The sequence below is a fragment of the Corapipo altera genome, unplaced genomic scaffold (genome assembly GCF_003945725.1).
Source record: "Corapipo altera isolate COAL_440 unplaced genomic scaffold, ASM394572v1 180, whole genome shotgun sequence".
Lineage (NCBI taxonomy): Eukaryota > Metazoa > Chordata > Aves > Passeriformes > Pipridae > Corapipo > Corapipo altera.
In genome coordinates, this window is record NW_020884915.1 from 559,301 (window position 1) to 579,914 (window position 20,614).

Genomic DNA, 20,614 nt, shown 5'->3' on the forward strand with positions numbered 1-20,614 from the left:
TCCAACCAACTTTATTCCAAGCAAGGAGCAGACAGGAACCGCGAGCTGTTCCTGGAGGTACATGCATGGCTCTGTGGCCAGAGGTTCACTCTATGTACACACCTTTAAATATAATAAGCAGGTTATAATAGCCTTTATAAAAGAGTGTACCATATGCACCTGGCCTCCAAATGAGCCCTGGTATTGGGTACTGGACCCACACTCAGTTCTTGAGAAACTGTACAAATAATCTGTAAAATTATTTTTAATAATTCTGTAACAGAAGGACACAGGCCCACGGCATGGCCGGGTCCCAGAGAGCCAGCACCGCTCTGCCCTGGGACACGGGGCCTGCACCCGCCCCTGGAGCTGTGATCAGCGAGGGACAGACAGACAGACGGATGGGGGTGGCTCATGAGTGTGGTAACAGTGGCTCCAGGAGTATGGCCAAGGCTGCTCTGGAGCACTGTGGACAGGCAGGATGTGACTGACTGTACGGAAACCATGGAAGTGCTCATCGGTTGGAAGTTCTTCGATGAGATCGGGCAGTGGATGCTGCTGGAAAGGAGCGTGATCCAGCCAGGATGTGCCTTCATTTCTGCCCCGGCCCCCAGCCAGCCCAGCAGGGCTGAGCCTGCTGCCCTGGGGACATCATGGTGCCACATGCACGGGGAAGGGCTTTCCAAGCAGCTACTGAAGGAATACTGACGGGACTATCCAGGCTGGGAGTGCTACCTCGGGGGTCACTCTACTTTCTACCTACGAGGGAAGGGCTGGGACAGCTGACAAGCACTTGCTCATTGTCACCCTGCACAGAGGGCACCCACCGTCCCCTTCCTGGCTGACCTGGCCCTGGTGGGACCCCGGTGGTGGTGGTGGCAGGGACTGGCACGATGGTGGCACAGGGACAGCATCAGGACAGCGAGGTGATGTTGGACCTCCCGCCCGGCGGGGCCATGATCTTCTGTGCCGTGCGCCTGGCAATGTGGTCATCTGCCTGCGACCCTGGGGGACAGCAAACGAGGGGAGTCCCACTTTAAATGCACACACCACACAGTGTTTCCTCAGTGGGAAATACCAGCAATTTCACCATATATCATTTTGGACACTCTGCTATCATAGTACCCTTAGGAATGGCTGTATTTGACTGAACTTCTTAATTCTGTATTGTGTCTTTCTGGAAAATGTTATAAATGGCTTTCCTGTAAATAAAGTTTGTATATAATAAAATGTGGGGCCGTGTACATTTATCAAACAACATGGGATCCACCTGATCCAGTCAGCTAAAAAAATAATATGGAAGTCATTTTAGGGCAGAGCATTGGCTTTCCAAGCTCCCGACAGCTGCTGGGCAAGTTTCTGCAGGATGAACAATGCTGAATCACTGCCTGCTCACGAGGAAAGACCAGAGGGATTACTATTCTGGTTCCTGGAGATGGAGTTATTTGGTCAATCTTTACAAACGCAGCCACTTCCAACCCCTGACTTGCAGCTGGGGTTGAAGTCCCAACCCACCAACAGCCATGGCAGTGTCCCATGGACCCAGGCAGGGCTGTGGTGACTCCATCACCTCCAGCCTCATCCTCCCCCTGCCCACAGTTGCAGCTTCCACTCTCCATGGAGCAACCTCGCAGCCCCTGCCAGGCTTTGCGCCTTGACACAGGTACTGTAAAATATTCCAGATCTATCGCTGCTGCACTCAGGCCCTCGGCTGCTGCCACAGGACAAATTGCTTTTCGCTGAGCAGAAATGCAGTGTCTATTTCCCAGCCTTGCCTGGCCGCTCACACCCACCCAAACCAGCCCTCAGGCCCCCCACATACCGGAGAGGCTGAACCCCGACTGGTGCAGGTTGCGCACGGGGACAGCCGGGGCTTTGCCGGCGCCGGGCGTGAGGCGCGACGTGGCCGTGGGTGCTGCAGCCCTGACACTCGCTGGCACCTCATGGACCGGCCCGTCATACATCCCTCTGGGAACGCCATGGACCTCGGCCAGCTGTGGGGGGAGAGTGAGCACAGGGGTCAGGCACGAGTAGGGACAGGTACGGGGCAAGAGGGAATGGCCTGAAGCTGTGCCAGGGGAGGGTCCTGTTGGATATTAGGGAAAATTTCTTGATGGAAAGGGCTGTTCAGCCCTGGCACAGCTGCCCAGGGCAGGGGTGGAGTCCCCATCCCTGCAGGGATTTAAAAGCCATGTGGATGTGGCACTTGGGGACATGGTTTGTGGTGGTCTTGGCAGTGCTGAGGGATGGTTGGACTGGATGGTCTTAAAGAGACTTTCAACCTGGTCTTGGACACTTCCAGGGATGGGGCTTCTCTGGGTCCCATTCCCATCCTGCAGGGAGCTGGCATAGCCCCATCCCCATCCTACCCTGACTCCAGGCACCTTGGACACTCCCAGGCACCCTCAGGCACCCCAGAGCTGGGGGTCCTGCCTCTGCAGGTAAGTGGTAAGTTACTGAGTCCTGTTCTGCCTTCATCTAGGATGCAGCATGGAACTGACTGCAATAGCACAGGGAAAAGGGAAGGAGGGCAGAGCTGTTAAGAAGCTTTTTGCATATTTGCATGTCTTAAAAAGCTGTGCCAGCACACAGGAGGATTTATCCTACTGCGTTTCCAGTACCTATGGAACCTACACACCTCATTCTCCGACGGCTGCAGAGCAAACACGGGGAACACAGTAACAGAAACTTCTCTAGCACAAGTAGGAGAGGAATTCCTCCCTCTACCTCAATAAACAAAAAAACCCAAAATGTTGCTCTAAGTTGTATTTTCGCTTTCTAACATTATAATAGGCAAATGATACTAATAAAACTGACATTATGAGCTCTAATACTGCACTAGGAATTATTGATTGAGGTGCCAGGCCCCACATCACAGCAGTTACATGATAACAGACAGATTTCCAAGGCCTAGAAAGAAATAACATTAATAATATTCCTGTTGCTGTTGCAGGTTTGCCATCACAGTGACCCGAACACACTAATGTAAAGAGACTGAGTTGAAAATATAGGATTACGGCAAATAAAACTCTCCTTACCCTGTTTCTTGCCTTTATCCTTTTATAAACAAAATCTGGGAACGTCTTTCTAGGAATGAAGCGACCCGACCCCTGGGTGACACACAAGTTTCCATCTTCAAGGACAACTCTTCCCTGACTGATGACCACGGTCGGGACCCCATGGCACTCAGTGCCTTCAAATATGTTGTACTCCACGTTCTGGAAAAACCAAAACCCGATGTTCAGTCCTGGTAGGATTTGAGGAGGAGGTGACAGCCAACAATTCCCCCATTTCTGCACATGGCTCCTCATGTACCATCAGTTGGAACTAACTAAGCCTTCATATTCCAAATAAAAAGTTCCAATGGGATGAGCCGAAGCAAATTGGAACGGAGAAACTAAACCCTAAAACCACTCAAACTATAACAATAGTTTAATACTTAAACCAAGTTCAGCGCTTACCTTTTTCTAATCCACAGAGAATACACTGACCTTAAGATTTCCCTGCCTCAGAGTGGTCACTCAGTACCAATGCCACCCTTTACAGCAACCAAAGGATATCTTCCTTGTATGTTAAAAGCAAATGCAAGGTCCTTCATCACTTTACCCACACGAAGAGCTCCTGCCTTGCTGAACGATCTGACGTTTCTGAGGACATGCACTGCCGTCCAGCTCTCTTCTGATTCTAAACTCAGCTCCAGGAAATAATTTTAAAAATATTTTACCAAATTGTGAGTTTTTGCTGAGATGATTTTAGTAGCCTTGGGGTTCCACACGATCAAGTCTGCATCGGCGCCCACAGCGATGCGCCCCTTCCTAGGGTAGCAGTTGAAGATCTTGGCAGCGTTGGTGCTGGTCACTGCTACGAAATCATTCTCATCCATCTTCCCAGGGACCTGGGATGGAGCAGGAAGGAAGGATCACAGATGGAGATGGCCCTGTGCCCGCCACAGGCACAGTCCCTCCCCATGACTGGAGGAACTGCTGGACCCACCCACGTGCCCATGTGGTGAGAGAGTCTGCGTTGCCTCAGGGTGTGGTTACAGGGAAAAGGGGGGAGCTGAGCCTTGTCCCTGTGGGCTAAAGGATACAAGAGACACGATTTATTTTTCCTGAAATTTAAGGTAGACACTGTGAAGGATTTGTGTGTCACAGTCTCTCAGCAGCAGCTCTCTGAAGTTGTGTCTAGACAGTGTCACCCTCCCGGCTGGTCTGAATTCAGGAGGCTGTGACAGCCCCGAGCACAGGCACAGCTCACGTGTGTTCACACCCCACCTTCGCTCTTCCAGCACCTACCACACACTTCTCCCAGATGATCGACATCCGCTCCTCGATGCCGTTGGTGCCCTCAGGGATGAGGGTGAAGTTGTCCTTGCCCACGGCCTTCTGTGCAGTGGTGAAGGTGCAGTGGGCACTGCCAGTGACCTGCAGGTCTCCGCTGGGGGAAGGACAGGGCAGGGTCACGGGGGGCACTGTTGGTGCCAAGGCCACCTCCCTGGCCAGGATATCCCCCCTCTCCCAGCGGACTGGGAAGGGTACCCACGGCTTTTTGGGCTCCATGGGCAGTGCCACTGCTACAAATGGAATCAGGATGGATCCAGGCTGGAAGCAGTCAGGGCAGGTATGCTCAGGCACCCGTGACACGGGACTCACCTGGACAGGAGAGTGGTGAGGTGATCTGGCGTGGTGGGGTCGGGGCTGATGGGAGGGGATGTGACAAAGGCGGCAGCTTTGGCCCAATTTTTGCTCCAGTAATGAGATCCATCGGTGCCCAGGCTGGCAGTGATGGGCTCCCCAAACACCACTGTGCCTGTGGAGCAATCAGGAATGAGGGCAATCACACCACATCCCACGGGCCTCTCACACAGCACAGACATGGACACGGTAACGACACACGACAGTTCCACTTATTTCAGCGTTCCCAGTATTTCAGAATCACATTAATCCTTTAGATTATCTCAGATGACTGGGAAATGCTGTCAAAGCAAGTTCTGGATGTGTCTGTTCTCTCATTACACCAGACACATGTTCCTGCAAGCCTTTCTTTAAACTAAACCCACATCCTTCTGGCAGCTGCCAGGCTGGGAGCAGAGGTGGCTGTGCCCCCTCTTCCACCCTGCTCCCCACAGGATCACTCCCAGCCCTTCCCACTCCGCCCTTAGTCAGAATTTGGATCTTGCTCCAGATCTGCTTTTCATTAAGTTCATGACAAACGCTCACAAGTGAATTACTCCTTGTTTCTCATGTGTCACAGTTTGGAGCACATCCCCTCCAATCTTGGAAGCTCCAAGCAATTAGCTCTGGTATATCCTTCCAGGGATGAGAGAGCTTGGGTGATAACAGTGATCAGCCCTCGAAGTTACAGTGAGATTCCTGGCTGGATTTAGAGGCTCAATTAGCTAACACAGACCAGCTTTACCTTTCCTCTTTGCCTGGGCCAGGACATCAGCAGCGCCCCTGCTCATGACTTTGGTGATGTAGAGGGGGCAGTTGGCCTGCCTGGCGATGGTGATGGCTCGGTACACGGCCTCTGCCTCCACCTGTGGGGACAAGAACGTGGCACAGGTGTCTCAGGGCCTCTGCACGGTGGGACCGGGAGCTCAGTGGGAGGGCTGGCAGTGTTACCTCCTCGGGGCGGCTCAGGACGTGCCCCTCTGGCCCTGTAATCCCCAGCTCCAGCAGCCTCTTCTGCTCCTGGGTGGGTGAGGAGGAAGGAAAGAGCAGTCAGTGATGGGCACAGCCCATCCAGAACACCACGGGACACAGAGGCACCTGAGGGGCTGAGGTGAACCTGCCCAGGTGGCACCATGTTCTTGGGACATCCCACATATCACTCCCAGAGACCGTTCCTGTTCTGGGGAAGCATTCCTGGATGGGAATTGCTGTGTCCCAACAGCACCTCTGGACCTTTCCATCCCTCAAACCTGCAGTTCTGGAGGAGGGGGATTCACACCCATCACTGCTAACCCCGAGGCTGTCAGAGTTCTAATGTACAGCTACAGCAAAGGGAGAGGGGCTTCCCACACACCTGGGCCTGCCTGGAGCAGCTCAGGAGCCCACTGAGGGGACAGAGATGGGCGCAGAGCCTGTCAGTGTCAAGTGACACCTCTCCCGAGCATTCCCTGTCTCTGTGCACTTCACCACATGGCACAGAGGAAAGAGTACCTGTGGTGACAGATGCTGGGATGAGCTCTGGGATGTCCCAGGTCACTCACGTGGCACCTGAACGCAGATGTCCAGCCCACCCCTCACCCTGTCCCTCTGTGCTGTTGTGTATCATGTAACCTCCCACTCAGCTGGCACTAATGCAAGGACATTATCCAACACCACAGAGCAGATCCCACAGGATCCTCTAAAAGACCCTCTTAGAGGATGTTTATTTCTCTGTATTCTTGTCACAGATCTCTGAATTTGTCCCCAGGGCTCCAGTGTCACCACACTGGCTGGCAGTTTACAGAAATTCTGCTGCAGTTACTGAACTGCCTGGGGTCATGTTATGCTCCACAGTGAGATGAGGAACAGGTTTCTCAGATAAAATCCCGGGAGATGGGAATTAGCCTCTATCCTGTTTGTTCAAATAAGCCCATTTGAAGGATTGGATTCGGCTTTCAGTTTAACCTTCCTCCCACACCAGACTGAACACTGGTGTGACTGTGATCTGAAGGAATTGCCAGTCTAACTCCTCCTTGTGTATCTGACTGCAGGCTGGAGCCAAGATTGTCTTTTCTATGGGTAAAAAAGAAAAATAATGCCCATGAGCAGAGGATTGGACGCCAAGGAGTTCCCAAGTGCTAGGGGTGGAGTTAAGGACTGACAAGTGTCATGAGTGTTATAGCAAAATATTCAAACCTCCTGAGCTTCCCAAGTGCCCCAGATTTCTAAACAACACAGATAATGTGATAAAGCATCACTTAGGGGAGTCAGTCATCCCTTAGGAACCCCCAAACCGCCTGCTGGGAACCGTACAGATTCCTGTGCTGGAATCTACGTGCATGTGAGGATCTAGGAGGACGCTGATGATTCCACAGGAGACTGCGATCCTCCTGCACATTCCTCTGCCTGCACACGCTGCCACGCAGGGTCCCACCAGCCCCTTCCCTCCAAGGCTTTGGGGCACCAGCTCACACTGCAGGGTCAGGGTCAGGGATTCCCCTGCCTGGTGCCCTGGTTGTGGTGCTCTGGTTGTGGTGCCCTGGTGGCCCTGCAGTCTCAGTGGACACAAACACGGTACCTCCTCGATGATGTCTCCGTTCTCCGCGTGCACTTGGGCAATGGCCCCCAGGTCTCGAATGATGCAGAAGATCTCGTACATCTGCCAAGACACAGCAGGTTCCCAACGTCAGACCCATTCCCACCCATGCTCAGGGTGAGGGTGGTGGCTTTCCCTGGATGCTGCTGTCCTACCTGGGCATCAGTGCACTGCAGCTTGTCCTTGTAAGCCATGAACACCAGGAAGGAGTTCACACCTTGAGAAAAGAAAATGACATGTGGTTGTTGTCCCACCGAGAACTCGTCAATCTGGTATGGGCTGAGCAGGGGTGGTTGAACTGAGGGGTTGTGCTGGAGAGGGTTAGACTGAAAGCAAACCAAAGCCAGGGGCTGAAGGGAGAAGTGTCCCCACAAGAAATGACCCCAAAGCTTGGGAGCTGTGAAAGACAATAAACCCCTATCTTTGGGTGCATCTGAACCAAAAAAAAGAAAACCCCATGGTCCCTGTCTATGTTCAGGTGCCCTCTGTCACCATATCCAAATGCACAGTCAGCTGCCTTGCTCCCAGGTTGGGTTTTCCTCCAGTGGTGGTTTCAGCCTATGATTTATTCTCAACTTTGGGCAAGGGCCTGCAGTGACAGGGCACAGGGAATGGCTTCCCACTGCCAGAGGGCAGGGTTGAACAGGATATTGGGAAGAAATCCTCCCCTTTGAGGGTGGTGAGGCTCTGGCACAGGTTACCCAGAGAAGCTGTGGTTGCCCCATCCCTGGAAGTGTTTAAGGCCAGGTTGGATGGGGCTTGGAGCAACCTGGGATAGTGGAAAATGTCCCTGGCCATGGCAGGGGTGCAATGAGATGAGATTTAAGGTCCCTTCCAGCCCAAATCATCCTTTGATTCTATGAATTGCTGTTATATTTTATATTGAGGCAACAACTAATACAAAACTACGATCAAATGACAAATAAAATGTATTTCATGTGTATTCCAAGCTTGGAATAGCTCCACTACTTCAGCCACTCTGCATTTTAATAGGAAATTCACTGCAAATTTCTATGGTAATTGGCCAATTAAACCCTTGCTTGCAAGACTACAAATTACACTGAAGTCATTTAGCCCCACATTAGCATATCTGAAGGAAAATGTAGTCCCAAACATGGCAATGTGTATTAATGAATTCATGAATCCCTGCCGTGTGGCCTGCTTTCCAGCAAACCACGTCCTGTGGATACTTCAGGATGTGCAGGAATTACAGGCACAACAGAGCCTCTATGGAACACCTAAAGCTGAGTTTTGTTCACCAAGCCCCGTCCTGCAGGTTTTTATTTAAATTTTTTTTTTGTACGTCAGGCAGTCCAGATTGAGGTGCCTGACCCCATCCCTTTAGCTTCCAAAATCCCTTTCCATGACCAGGCTGCCAACTGCCCGAAGGTGAGGGCACACGACCCAGATGTTACAGCAGGAACCTGGTGCCAAGACGGCCAAGGACGGGGCATTCCCAGCTCCGCAGGAAGGATGATCCCATCCATGTCCCCCCCACTCCTGGGACCAGGTGGAGCAGCAGTGACATCACCACTCACCCCATGGCCCTGTGGTGACCCCGCTGTGGGTTTGGGGGTTACTGCTGCCCACGGTTCCCTCTGCCCTTACCCTTGTCCTTCACCAGGGCCTCCAGCTCCTCCCTCAGGCTCTCGTGCCAGCGTGGGATGTCCACGTGCAGGCCGTAGTCGCAGTAGGCCTGGCCGTCAGCGTGGCCGCGCCACTGCTCGAAGGCGGCCACGAGGCTGGTCCCGCTGTCCAGGCACACGTGGTCAACTGGGGAGACACTGCACAGCGTTAGGGAGGGGCAGGGGGCACCCAGAGGCACTGTGGACACTGAGTCCCTGTGGGAGACCTGCCTCTGTGAGAAGGGGCCATTGCAACACCAGTTCACTTTATAGCGCTGGTTAAACACAATGGGTAATGAATTTCCCAGAAAAGGTGATACAAATGGAACAAGCAAACTCCCAAGTCATGGCTACTCTGCCTTCTTTTCACCCAGCACAGCAGTGGGAGTGGCTGGTGACCAACCCATGCCCTCACATACTTGTGCTCTGGGGCATTTCCCACTGCCCATCACATCCTTCAGCTCTCCTCCTATTTCCTGCAGCACTGGCTGTGGGGTCAGTAAGGAGCTATGCCAGGACTGTTGAGACTAGTCCTGCAGTCACATACTACAGTGGTTCCTGGGACCAGAACAGTAACAAAACAGAGTTCAAAAGTATTTTACATTAACACAAAAAAGGAACCCATGCTCAGAGCTGAGAAACTCAAAAAACACACTTGCAAAGCTGTTCAAAACATATTAAAAGGTGTTTAAAGTGTTCTTCTGTTTTGTTCTCTGATGAGGTGAGCCAGGAGTGGCCATGTATTTTTAATACATGTCTGCAGCAAGGGAAGTAGGTCCTGGAAGGCACATAACACCTTTAATTGGGTTCGTAGTGCTTTGATTTCTCCAGCAGAAATTAACATTTCTGTGCTACGAGGGTAAATATCTCTGCAGTGGTTCCAGGCCTGGTGTATTCTGCTAGACAACGTTCTGCTTAGAAGCCTGTTGGGATGTGCTCCCCCTTACTGATCATGGTGGTGCCTCCTGCCAGCGCTGCTTTGGTGCCCTGGGAGAAGCCGTCGGCCGAGCTCAGCCCCAGCACCGGCGCCTGCAGCCGCGTGTGGGCGTCGATGCCCCCTGGCATCACCAGCTGCCCATAGGCATCCACTGTCCTGGTGCCACCAGGGACAATCAGGTTTTCTCCGATTTGTCTGAAAAGGAAATCAAGATCTCCTGTTAACTGGCAACAACTTTGAAGTGAAGATGCCAAAAAAACTTCCGTCTGCAAGGCCGGGTTCTCCCCAGGCTGCTGGTGCTTTGGAAGTCCTTCCAGCTGCAGAACTACACCAGTGTAGCTCTTTCTTGACACTACTCTAAAAGCTGCCTTTTTTTTTGAAAACGGAACGGATTTCCAAGAGAAAAATGATGGGAAGGAACCTTGTTCAAATCTCACAGCACTGTATCATTCTAAGAAATTACATTACCGAATATAAATTTTTAACTTACTTTATTAAACCATCCTCCACGTAAACGTCTGCATAAAATGACTGATCATCGTTGACAATTTTTCCTCCTTTGATTAGAAGTTGGTCACTCTAATGGGAAAAAAAACATATTATTTTAAAGATTCCTTTATTTAGATGCCACTTTACTCATTCTGAGCTTTATTAAGTCTAGGACTTAATATTTTCCCTGCAATCACACCAGTTTAGCGACTATGCAGACTATTCTACAACTGCATTTGCAAAGGGAACCACATAAAATTGTCATTTGGAGGAGCACAGATCCCTCAAGGAGCCAGGGGAGCAGAGGGAGCACCAGTACCCCCAGCTCCAAGGGCTGAGCCTCGTCTCTTAGCTGTGTTCCTGCCTCCTCCCTCAGCCCTGGATACAGAGACTTCTCAGTGCATCTCATTAACCTGGTAATTTATTGCCATTCATTAGTTTTCACAGTCTCGTTGGATGCAGATAAAGCCTCGAGGACTCGCCTCACTTCAAAGCCAGACACTGGCACAGTTGTCAGATTTGCAGAATCTTTACCCAGAATCTTTAACTAGAAAATTTAGGAAGCAGCAACACTGATGTCAATGTGGAGCTGCAACCTAATTTCAGAGGATTCCTTTCCTGCTCTCTGGTGTTGCTAAAAAAGCTATCAACAAGGCTGAAATAAGCAACACAAAGAGCATGGCCTGGGCAAAAAACCAGCCAAGGGAATCCCGAGCACATGGCAGCACAGTCTGGAGATGCTGCACCACACAGCAGATGAAAAACTGCCTGGAAACATTTGAAGGTTGTTTAAAAAAGCACTGCTGGCTTAAAAAAAAAAAAAATTAAAGAATTACGTTGTGGTTTTTGAACTATCAAAGATTTATCGCGTCTTTATTGTTTTCCCTTGTCCCATAACATCAATCAAAGAAGTCTCAGTGTTGCTGCCCCACAGAGAGTCTGACGGCCCCTCCCTCCCCTTGTGGGGCTCATTTTCACCCCATGTCCACCCCTATCCTCACTCTGTCCCTCATCCTCTCCCCCATCCTCATCCTCACCCCATTCTCATCCTCATCCCATTCACATCCTCAACCTCCCCCTACCCCCATCCTCACACTCATCCCATCTTCACCCCCGCTACAGCCCCCCACACCCAGGATCTGCTCCCCCAGCCCAGTAACACGGCTGGTCCCCGGCTCCCGTACCCACCGGGATGTTCCCAAGGGAGCTCTGCCACGAGCCAGCACAAGGAGTGGAAAAAACAAAACAAGGCATCGCTATCGAGGGATTTTTCCCGACTCCTGCTGGGAAGTGCTGGCGCCGGGAGGAGGGAAATCCCTCCCACGCAGCCTGGCCGGGGAGCGCCCGCGGCTCCGAAAGAGAGGCAGAGCTGGGAGAGCCGCGGGGAGACCGGGGGGTGCGGGTGGGGACCCCCGGGCTGGGGCGGCGGGATCCGTGCGGGGAGCAGGGACACGGCGGAAAGATGCTCACGCTCCCCAAGCCCGTTCCGCGATAAAAGCATTTCCAAGCACATTTCCCTCCCCAGCGCCGAAGGGAAGCCGTGCCGGCGGCGGGGCAGCCCCGCGGCCGCACCGAGGGGCGCGCCCGCCTTTGTCCCCCCGGGGCGGCCCCGGGACAAAGCGCCGGGTCCGGCCGGGCCGGCAACAAAGGAGCGGCGGGGCGGGGGACCCGCAGGGCGAGACCACCCCGAGCACGGGCCGGGACCGCCGGGACGGCCGGGTGCCCACCCTGGGGGGGCAGCAGGACCGCCGGCGCTGCCCCGGCGTGCGGGGACCGCCCGCCCCGCTCCATCTCCGCCGGCCGGGGGGACCCGCGGCCCCCGGCCCCGGCTCGCAGCCCTCGGGGGTCCCGCACCCCGCGCCCCGCACGGGAGCCCCTCACCGTGGTGCGGGTCGCGCTCTTCTTGCCCTGGTGCGACATCTCCTCGCCGCCGCCGCCGCCGAGGGTGTGCGGGGCTCGTGCGCGTGCCCGCGGCTGCGCGTCCCCGCCTACGTGCGCGCCCCCCGCCCGCCCCGGCCGCGCTCCCGGAGCCGCGGACGGAGCCGGGGATTGCGGGAGCCGAGCGGGGCCGGTCCGGTCCCGCAGCCCCCGCCGGGCCCGGGGCTGGCGGGGCCGGTGACATTTCTGTCCCCCGAGGGAGAAGCGGCCGCTCGGCGCCCTCGGACCGAACGCTGCACAAACCCCGCTCGCCCGGCTCGTCCCAGCGCCTCGTCCCGGAGCGGGGCTCCCGCGGGCCGGCGGGGTTGAAACGGGACGGGAAGGAACGGGATGGAATGGGATGGGATGGGAAGAAACGGAATGGGAAGAAACGGGACGGGACAGGATGGGATAGGATGGGATGGGAAGAGACGGGACGGAGCTGAACGGGACAGGAGGAAACGGGACCGCATGGGGCTCCCGCTCGCCTTCCCTGCGGGGTCTCGGCCGAGGCGGCTCTGGGAGGTGCCCCAGCCCCTGTCCCGGCGCAGCCCCGGTACCTGCCGGCAGCCATCGCGCAGCTCCGTCGGGGCGGCGGCTCTCGGGGGCAGCGCGGCCGCGACAGGGCGAGGGTCAGTGTCCAGGCTGGGTCCCGTGTCCGGGCTGGGTCCCGTGTCCGGGCTGGGTCTCGAGTCGGGGCTGGGTCTCGGGTCCGTGTCACGGCGGTGGCCCCCGACGGGTGTCCCTGTTCTGGAGGCAGCGAGCGAGGCGAAGTTCAGAGTCTTGTTGTCGAACGCATCCTCCACGCTGCAGAACATCCCGCCGCGCTTCTGCCGCGGCCGCGGGCTGCCCGCACCCAGCCCCGCAAAGCAGGCGGGCAGAGCCTCCTCCTGCCGCCCCGACATGGGCCCGGGACCCCCCGCGTTCCCCCGGTGCCGGTGCCACTGCGCTCCCTCAGCCGGCTCGCCCTCGGGAGAAGAGCCCAGCGCTGCGTTAAGAGCCGCCCAGGGACCCCCCCGCCCCTCCTGGTGCCCATCCACCCGTGCCCATCACCACGCACGACCGGGAGGTGACATCTCCCAGCGCCAGTGACGGCAGAGACAGCGCGGTTGGCCCCCTGAACGCCCCCCCGGCCCTCCCCCCGGCCATCTCCCGGTGCCCCAGGACCGCCAGTGTCGCTGTCCAGCTTCCCCATCGCCTCAGCCCCAAACCAGTTCATCCAATTTGAAGGTTTAAAACAGATCTTTTTATTAAAAGTTGACAATAATTTATGTATTTTACAAAGGAATAGAAAGTCTGTCCATATATATCATAGGAATCACGATACAAAAATATGTGTAAAATTCTGTACTCAATCGCTCCAGCCCCTGGTTTCGGGCTGTTGCAGCACTGAACCCAATGTTCTGTATTTTGGATATGATTTTGGGGTTGGATTAGAGGATACAGGTCACGCCGGCCAGGGGACCAAAAACTCCATTTTCTCCGCGTTAATGTTTTGCATAAGTTTACAATAATCCCTTTTTATAAACTGTACAACACATCATACAGGGTTTAATACACGTATTCACAGGGCGATTTCCTGAGTCGAAGCTAAACCTGTTCCCGTGCACACACACGCTGCCGGGGCCAAGGAGCCGGCGCCAGTCCAGGGGCATTGTCTCTTCCTGGTCAGGAATTCAGTTCACAAGCCGTGTAAGGCACTCAAGGAATCACTGAAGGCTACAGATATTATAAAGCAGAATACTGGAAATAACAGCCACATCCTCCAACAGCTTGAACAAGAAGTCCAGGCCTGACACACACATGGCAGCGGGTTTGGGGTGAGGGGGTGGCCCCCCCTCCTCCTGCTGCTGTACACCCGCACTGAGGGGCTAAAGGAACCCATCAGGCGAGGGCACTGTCCCCTCACCGTGGTCCTGGGGCTTGGAGACAGTGTTTTAGAAGATGCACCAGAGCCAGAGGTGAGGAGGGAGCAGCCGAGACCCGACACAGCTCATCTCATGGACAGCACCGGCTCCAGCTCGGCCCCAAGCCACGGCCAGGGACTGATCAAACAAACTCATCACACAGAGCCCAGAGGGGTCACAGACAGAGACCAAGAACCCAGCAGAATCCCTTCCTGTGGAGTCAGGGAGCACATGGATGTCAATCCCCTCTGTGCATTTATACAGAGCAAACAGTTCCGAAAACATTCTTGGAGCCGTTTTTTCTTTCCTATGTACAAATCTTCTTACATATTTATATTGACATATAGATAAGCACAATCCCTTATTTACACACAGATCTGTCCTGTACAGTTGGCTTTGTAATTAAAACCCCCAGGATTAAGGAAGTCAAGTCAATGGGAAAACAGAACTGATACTTGAGACAGAAACACACAACAGGCAAGAGCACAGCCTGAGTGAAGAGCCATGTGATGGACCCAAGTCACTTCCTAACACACACCTCAACCATCACCTGCAGGGCTTCCAGTAAGTACAATATTTTAAGACATGAAGTGTTTCAGTAGAACTCAAAATGGAACTGTTTTAGGTGAGAAATGCAGAAGAGAAAATGCAGCTCATCCTAGAATCCCAGCACTGGTATCAGGATCTGGTAGAATTGGAGTTTGTTAAATTAATTCCATAATATAATCATTTGCTGATATCAAAATCCACAACCTTTGCCTTAAAACGTTGCATCTATCCAGTACCAGTATCACATTTGAACAACTTACTCCGTTTCCACAGCTGAGCTCCCTGTGCTGGGTGAAAAGAAGTGGTCAATGTACAAGTGTGGGGAGAGGGTTTAGAATTTCAGTATCAAGGGGTTTTCTTCGTAGCTTTACAAACTCCAGCCAAGCTTTGGAAGCAGTGCAGGTACCTACAGAACAAAATAAACACAGGAATTAACTACAGCTGGGCTCCTCTCCCCAAGATGGGATTTTCAGTTCCATTCCATGGGCTGTGCTGCGCTGTGTTAAGCAGCTCTCAGTTAAGTCTAAGTTGGCACAGGCTTAGCCAATTGCTGGATTTTCCCTGAAAAAAAAAGAGGTCATTTATTAAATGTTAAATGTACTGTTTTCTCTAGGCTGTGCCATATATATAATATAATTCATTTTCCTTAATCAACAATCCCCTAACAGTTTTGGGTAACACTCAGAGTATTGTGATGACAGTGATGAATGAAGAATTTAAAGTTTGCCTCATCTGACAAGCTCTGACAGGACAAGTTGATAACCACGGAGCCAAATTCCACCTCCTCAGGTGAGGAGAGACAGCACAAAGGACGCGGTGCCCATAGGTGGGAGGGTGGTCCTGCAGCTGCCCTGACCCTTCCTGTGCACCTCCTTGGACCTATCTCTGTGTTCTCTATTTCACACTCAGCTACAAGACCACTGCCAGATGGAAGGGGAATTTCTGGGGCAGACACATGGGAAGCAGAACAGTTCAGCCAATGACTAGAAAGGAGAGAACCCCCCATTCCCTGACCCTTCTCCATCCCCCTTTCCCTGTCTCTTCTCCCCCCAGACCTCACGAGCAGCTGACACGCACTGGGAATGAATTAACCCTTCCCTGCCCACTTGGCCAGCAGGTCGGAGAATCCCAGACTGGGTTGGGCTGGAAGGGACCTTAAAGCTCACCTCATTCCACCCCCTGCCATGGGCAGGGACACCTTTTACCACATCAGGTCCTGGAGGTCAGGTGGCCCTTTCATCCCTCCCCAGTAGGCCCTAGACAGGGACACACTGCTCACAGGGGGACAGTAACACCCCAAGAATTCTCAGAAGCAATTCCTGAAAAGACACAGAACTTAAGAGAAACCAAGAGTAACTAACACCGGCTTTTCCAGATGCCACTTTGCTTTATGCCCGGCTCTGTCACTGCTCATGGCACCGGGGTGGCAGCGCCGGGCAGGGCAAGGCCGTCACAACGGGTTTGGGTGAAGGCAGACGCGGTGCCTGCGCTGGGACCGCGGCGCTGCCACTTCAAATGTCACTCAGTGCGCCCGGGGCTGCCCGGGGCTGGCCGTGCCTCAGATAAAAGGCACAGTTACCACTCTCTCACCCCGCAATCTCCTGCCAAAGAGGGATTTTTTTAACAGAAAGCTGTACAAATGGGACAAAAGCCTTTCAGAAATGGTAATGGATGGAGCGCTAATATTTGTGCATCTGAGCGTTCACAGCTTGTGGAAAACGGCAGCTTTGCGGGATAGAGCAGTGCAGGAATGCAATTCCTCAAAGATTATGGGTCACATTTCATATGGGAGAGGAATCATAGAGTCCCAGACTGAGTTGGGCTGGAAGGGACCTTAAAACTCATCTCATTGCACCCCCTGCCATGGGCAGGAACACCTTTCACTATCCCAGGTTGCTCCAAGCCTCATCCAGCCTGGCTTTGAACACTTCTAGGGATCCAAGGGCAGCCACAGCTTCTCTGGGCAACCTGTGCCAGGGCCTCACCACCCTCACAGGGAAGAGTTTCTTCTGTACAACCGACCTAAATTTCCCTCTTTCAGTTTGAACCCATTACTCCTTGTCCTGTCACTACACTTCCTGATGAAGAATGATCACTTTCATCAGCACAGCCCCTCAGCAAGGCTGCAATGGAAGGAGACATATGTATATAAATATACATATATATGTTTCTTTCTTTATAACTGGTGCTAAGGGGATTTGCTGGGTTTGTTTAAACACATCACACTGAGCTGGAAATCCCATTTCCACACTCTTGCCATCCGTGTGCCCCAGCGAGGGGCTGGTGGCAGTGGCTGAGCCCACCAGGGGTGGCAGTGGTGGAGCTTGGAATGCAATTTGGAATTCAGCTTAGGACCTATGAAGTTATGGGGGTTTACAGCAGATAAGGATCAGGGTACTAATAGTTATGGATCTTTCCATACTTACAGAAATTACACCTGCACCCCCAGCTTGGACAGAGTGCACCTGATGTGATTTTTGCTAACACTTGCCTGTGTGAGCAGGATGAGGGGGTGAAGACCACTCAGATAATTATCTACTCAGTGAAAATTAGTCTCTGCAAAAAGTCAGATTCTGACTGCATTTGAGACCACACATCCATGGCTTTTGTGGCAGGAGGAAGGGTTACTGGCTTCAAGAATCTCAGCAATCAGCAGCCCTTCATTGTCACTTGGTTACTAAATTCCTAATTTTTACTTAAGAACTAAGAGCACTGTTTTCCAGGACATCCCAGTGAACAATGGTGTGCTTTGTTCCTGACCATACTGACTTGGAAAATTCTGGGGTTTTCCTGCCTTAAGACTGTCATATCTACCAATGGAAGGAAAAGTACTGACCCGACCCATTTATGCTGACAAACCCTGTGAGCTTAGCAGGAACTGCCCACAAGCATAAAAGCACTTCACCTCATTAATATTTATGGCCTGGAATCTGAAACGCCCTTCCTGGGCCCCTGAAGCTTTCCAGCATCTCTAGGGCCTGGGGGGAGGCTGGAGCTGGGCTGGGGATGTCAGGCACTGCTGGAGCCTGTGCCCCTCATCTCCACCACTGCTCTGCCAGGTCGGGACTAACAGGAACAAGCAGCACAGCTGAGTTGTAACCATTTCTGGTCACTTTTCTACACAGTTTTGTGCCATAAGCAACCCACGGGTAGGGCAGAGCTGGGTTGCTGGCATCACCCTCCTGCACTGCAATCAGAATGCCGGGGGCTCTGTCACCACAATCAGGCTTTGCCTGTCCCTTCCCAATGAAGACAGGAGGAATTCTGACACAGACACGCTATAAACTGCTTCTGCTATGGGATAAAATAGTGCTGGTCCCTTGAGGCTTGCTAGCAGGGCTTTAAAAAGCTGTTTTCTTCCATTACAAATCATTTATTTGTGATAAAATCTTGATACTACTCATTTTGCACACACAGATATATATGCACAGAAGCCTATGGCATTTTCTTTTCATGTTGGACTTTGAAGCAGTGTATAACAGAGAATGGGCAGAACATTTATAATTAAAACTATTTAATGACTCCTACCCCACCCAAAAAGCACCTTGTGTGAGCACAGCCCTGGTTCTTGTGCTCCCATCAGAACAGGTTAAACAGATCTATTTTAACTCTGCATTGCTTTCACAAAAATGGCTGATTCTGTGCTGAAAACTGTTAGTTTTGTCCTTTAGAAACCCGGTTTAGGTTAATTGCTGGTATCATCCCCTAATTATCAGGGGTATTTCATTTGGGTACATGGTGCGTATGAGTGAATGCGATATACTTATATATACTTTTCAGGTAATATGTAAATCATATTAAAATGTTTTTTAAAAAGAAAAATATCTTAGAAGACAGTCATTATGGTGATGGAAAACACACACAATAGCTATAAAATATATTTACATGTTGCGCAATATATAAAATGCTGGGCAATATCCCTATTTTTTACACACATAAACAGCATCAATTTGTTTTCCAACTAAATAAAATAAGAGAAGAAAGAGAAGTTGTGGCTGCCCCATCCCTGGAAGTGTCCAAGGCCAGGTTGGACAGGGCTTGTGAGACAGTGGAAGGTGTCCCTGCCCATGTCCGGGAGTAGAATGAGATGCGTTTTAAGGTCCCTTCCATCAAAAACCATTCTGGGATTCTAATTTAAACTATTTGTCTTCTCTATTTGCAATAATGGGGATTTTATAAGTGTCATTGTCAGTTAAGCCTTAGAGAAATCTCTGTTTGTAAGGTCCAGGCAGTGAATTCATGAGTGGAATCCCTTATGGCACCTGCGTCCATCTGCTGCCACAGCTGGAAGGGCTGGAATGATCCTCAGGACATAAATCCTTGGGCTGGGAGTGTCTCCAGGGGCAGCTGGGATCAGGAATGTGGTGTTTGAGGGGCTCCCAGGAGAACTGCAGACAAAGCAGCCATTCAGCTCCACTCAGCCTGGGCAGACAGAGATGGATTTTCCATCCTTTCCCAATGGACCTGCAGGAACAGGAGCAGGTTGGTGGCAGCAACCGGCGCCGCCGGAGCTCCCGGGGCAGGGGGAAGGGGATGGTGGGATGGCACCTCTCCGGGCTCACCTCCAGCAGCCCTCCCTGTCCAGACCTGCTCATGTGCAGGTGTCACACAATCACAGCATCATGGAATATCCTGAGTTGGAAGGGACTCACTAGGACCATCCAGTCCAGCTCCTGGCCCTGCCCAGGACACCTCAAAAGTCCCACCCTGTCCTTGAGAATGTTGTCCAAATGCTCTTTGAGCTCTGGCAGCCTTGGGGCTGTGACCACTGCCTTTCTCATGACTTCTGGTCTCTTCCAGAACATGTGCTCCAATGCTAAATCCATGGCCAGGTCTCCCCTACAGTTGCCATAATTACACAACACAGAAGGGAATAAACCACCCCCTGGTTCACCTGTTCTGCACATCAGCTCTGAAGGGCAGTGGAAACAAATAAAGAAACAGCTCTGAGAAATAATAAATCATCACACCCTGTTGAGAATGGTCACTCCCTAGCATTATTCCTGTCACAGACCCCTGGGCACAGGGAGGGAGGAGCTGCAGCTCCGGCACAGGACAGTTCAGCAGGACGAGCACGCAGGCAAGCTGAAAATGCAGCATTAAGGCAGGAAATGCAGAATAACACCTCAGCCTCCCCATCACCTGCTCCTGGGGAAAAGGCACACAAGGATGTTCCCCAACAGGAACTCCGGGCCTCCAGGTGATGGCACTGCTCAATCCCACTGGAACATCCTTCTCTTGCCTTCCTTAGTATGGAGGGTTTAGGAAACACAGCTGCAATTAACACTCTCAGAGATCTGGTACATTATAAATGTACAGCCCCCAGAATCCTACAGTCACTCTCTCAGTATAATCAGCACAGGGTGAAAAGTGGCTTTGATTTGATGGTGGGTGAGTATTTTACAATCCCTTTAGTTCCATGACATCCCAGCGCTGCCAGCGTGGGCTGCTCTGTCCGTGACAGCCGTCCTGACACTCCTCTCATCCATTTGCTGTATCCCCGGGCTGTTTATAACATTCTTGTTTATAACAAGGAGGAAAGTGCCCCCTGGGGCAATGTGTCTTCAGAAAGCCATTGACAGAACAGAATTTCCTCTGTCTGCCTCTACAGATCTGCATGAGGCCAGGATAGTCTTAGTTACTTGGACATGTTCTCCTTTCCTGGGGGAGGTTTCTCTGGGATTTTTGCTGACCTGGAAGTGCAGGCACATCACAGGGCACCCCAGCCCCCTCCCTGTCTGCACTGAAGAGCAGCTCCGTGAAGAAGAATTGATTTTAGTGGAACACAGAGACACCCAAACCCTACACACAGCACAGGTTCGTGGCAGACGTGGCCACCTGTGCATGAACCTCTCCAGTGTGGTCAGGATGGAGCTGTCCTACTCCCAGTCCACCTCACAGCCGGGCTGTCCCCTCTCTGCCACCCAGCTGGCACCCCAGGAGCACCAGATCCCTAACCAGCA

General features: G+C 52.5%; 2 protein-coding genes across 17 annotated transcripts in view; both read right to left on the minus strand.

Moving 5' to 3' along the window:
• DPYSL4 (dihydropyrimidinase like 4) lies at nucleotides 1–12,253 on the minus strand. The gene is made up of 14 exons (XM_027655255.1): nucleotides 12,160–12,253; nucleotides 10,280–10,368; nucleotides 9,800–9,984; nucleotides 8,836–9,000; nucleotides 7,383–7,444; nucleotides 7,210–7,290; nucleotides 5,604–5,672; nucleotides 5,398–5,518; nucleotides 4,632–4,788; nucleotides 4,275–4,416; nucleotides 3,704–3,874; nucleotides 3,018–3,197; nucleotides 1,802–1,973; nucleotides 1–984 (listed from the first exon to the last, which is right to left on the minus strand). Exons 1-14 carry the CDS (start codon nucleotides 12,196–12,198, stop codon nucleotides 893–895), a joined length of 1,725 nt encoding a protein of 574 aa, XP_027511056.1. The 5' UTR covers nucleotides 12,199–12,253; the 3' UTR covers nucleotides 1–892.
• A 1,173-nt stretch (nucleotides 12,254–13,426) lies between these two features.
• Nucleotides 13,427–20,614, minus strand: part of JAKMIP3 (Janus kinase and microtubule interacting protein 3) — a 69,305-nt gene continuing 62,117 nt past the window's right edge. For 14 of the 16 annotated variants that reach the window (XM_027655170.1, XM_027655169.1, XM_027655168.1 and 11 more), the window contains one exon: nucleotides 13,427–15,057. The gene's annotated coding sequence lies outside the window, so the exon portion shown is untranslated. Of the gene's footprint in view, nucleotides 15,213–15,817; nucleotides 15,971–20,614 lie in introns of all 16 variants that reach the window. The other 2 variants (XM_027655157.1, XM_027655156.1) reach the window with 2 other exon arrangements.

Excerpts from the sequence above, each read along its gene's own strand:
- DPYSL4 (XM_027655255.1), bottom strand. The coding sequence starts at position 12,198 with ATGTCGCACCAGGGCAAGAAGAGCGCGACCCGCACCACG. Across the intron at positions 10,369-12,159 it reads AGAGCGCGACCCGCACCACG|AGTGACCAACTTCTAATCAA; the intron begins GTGAGGGGCTCC and ends TTTTCCCATTAG. Across the intron at positions 3,875-4,274 it reads TCATCTGGGAGAAGTGTGTG|GTCCCTGGGAAGATGGATGA; the intron begins GTAGGTGCTGGA and ends GCTCCATCCCAG.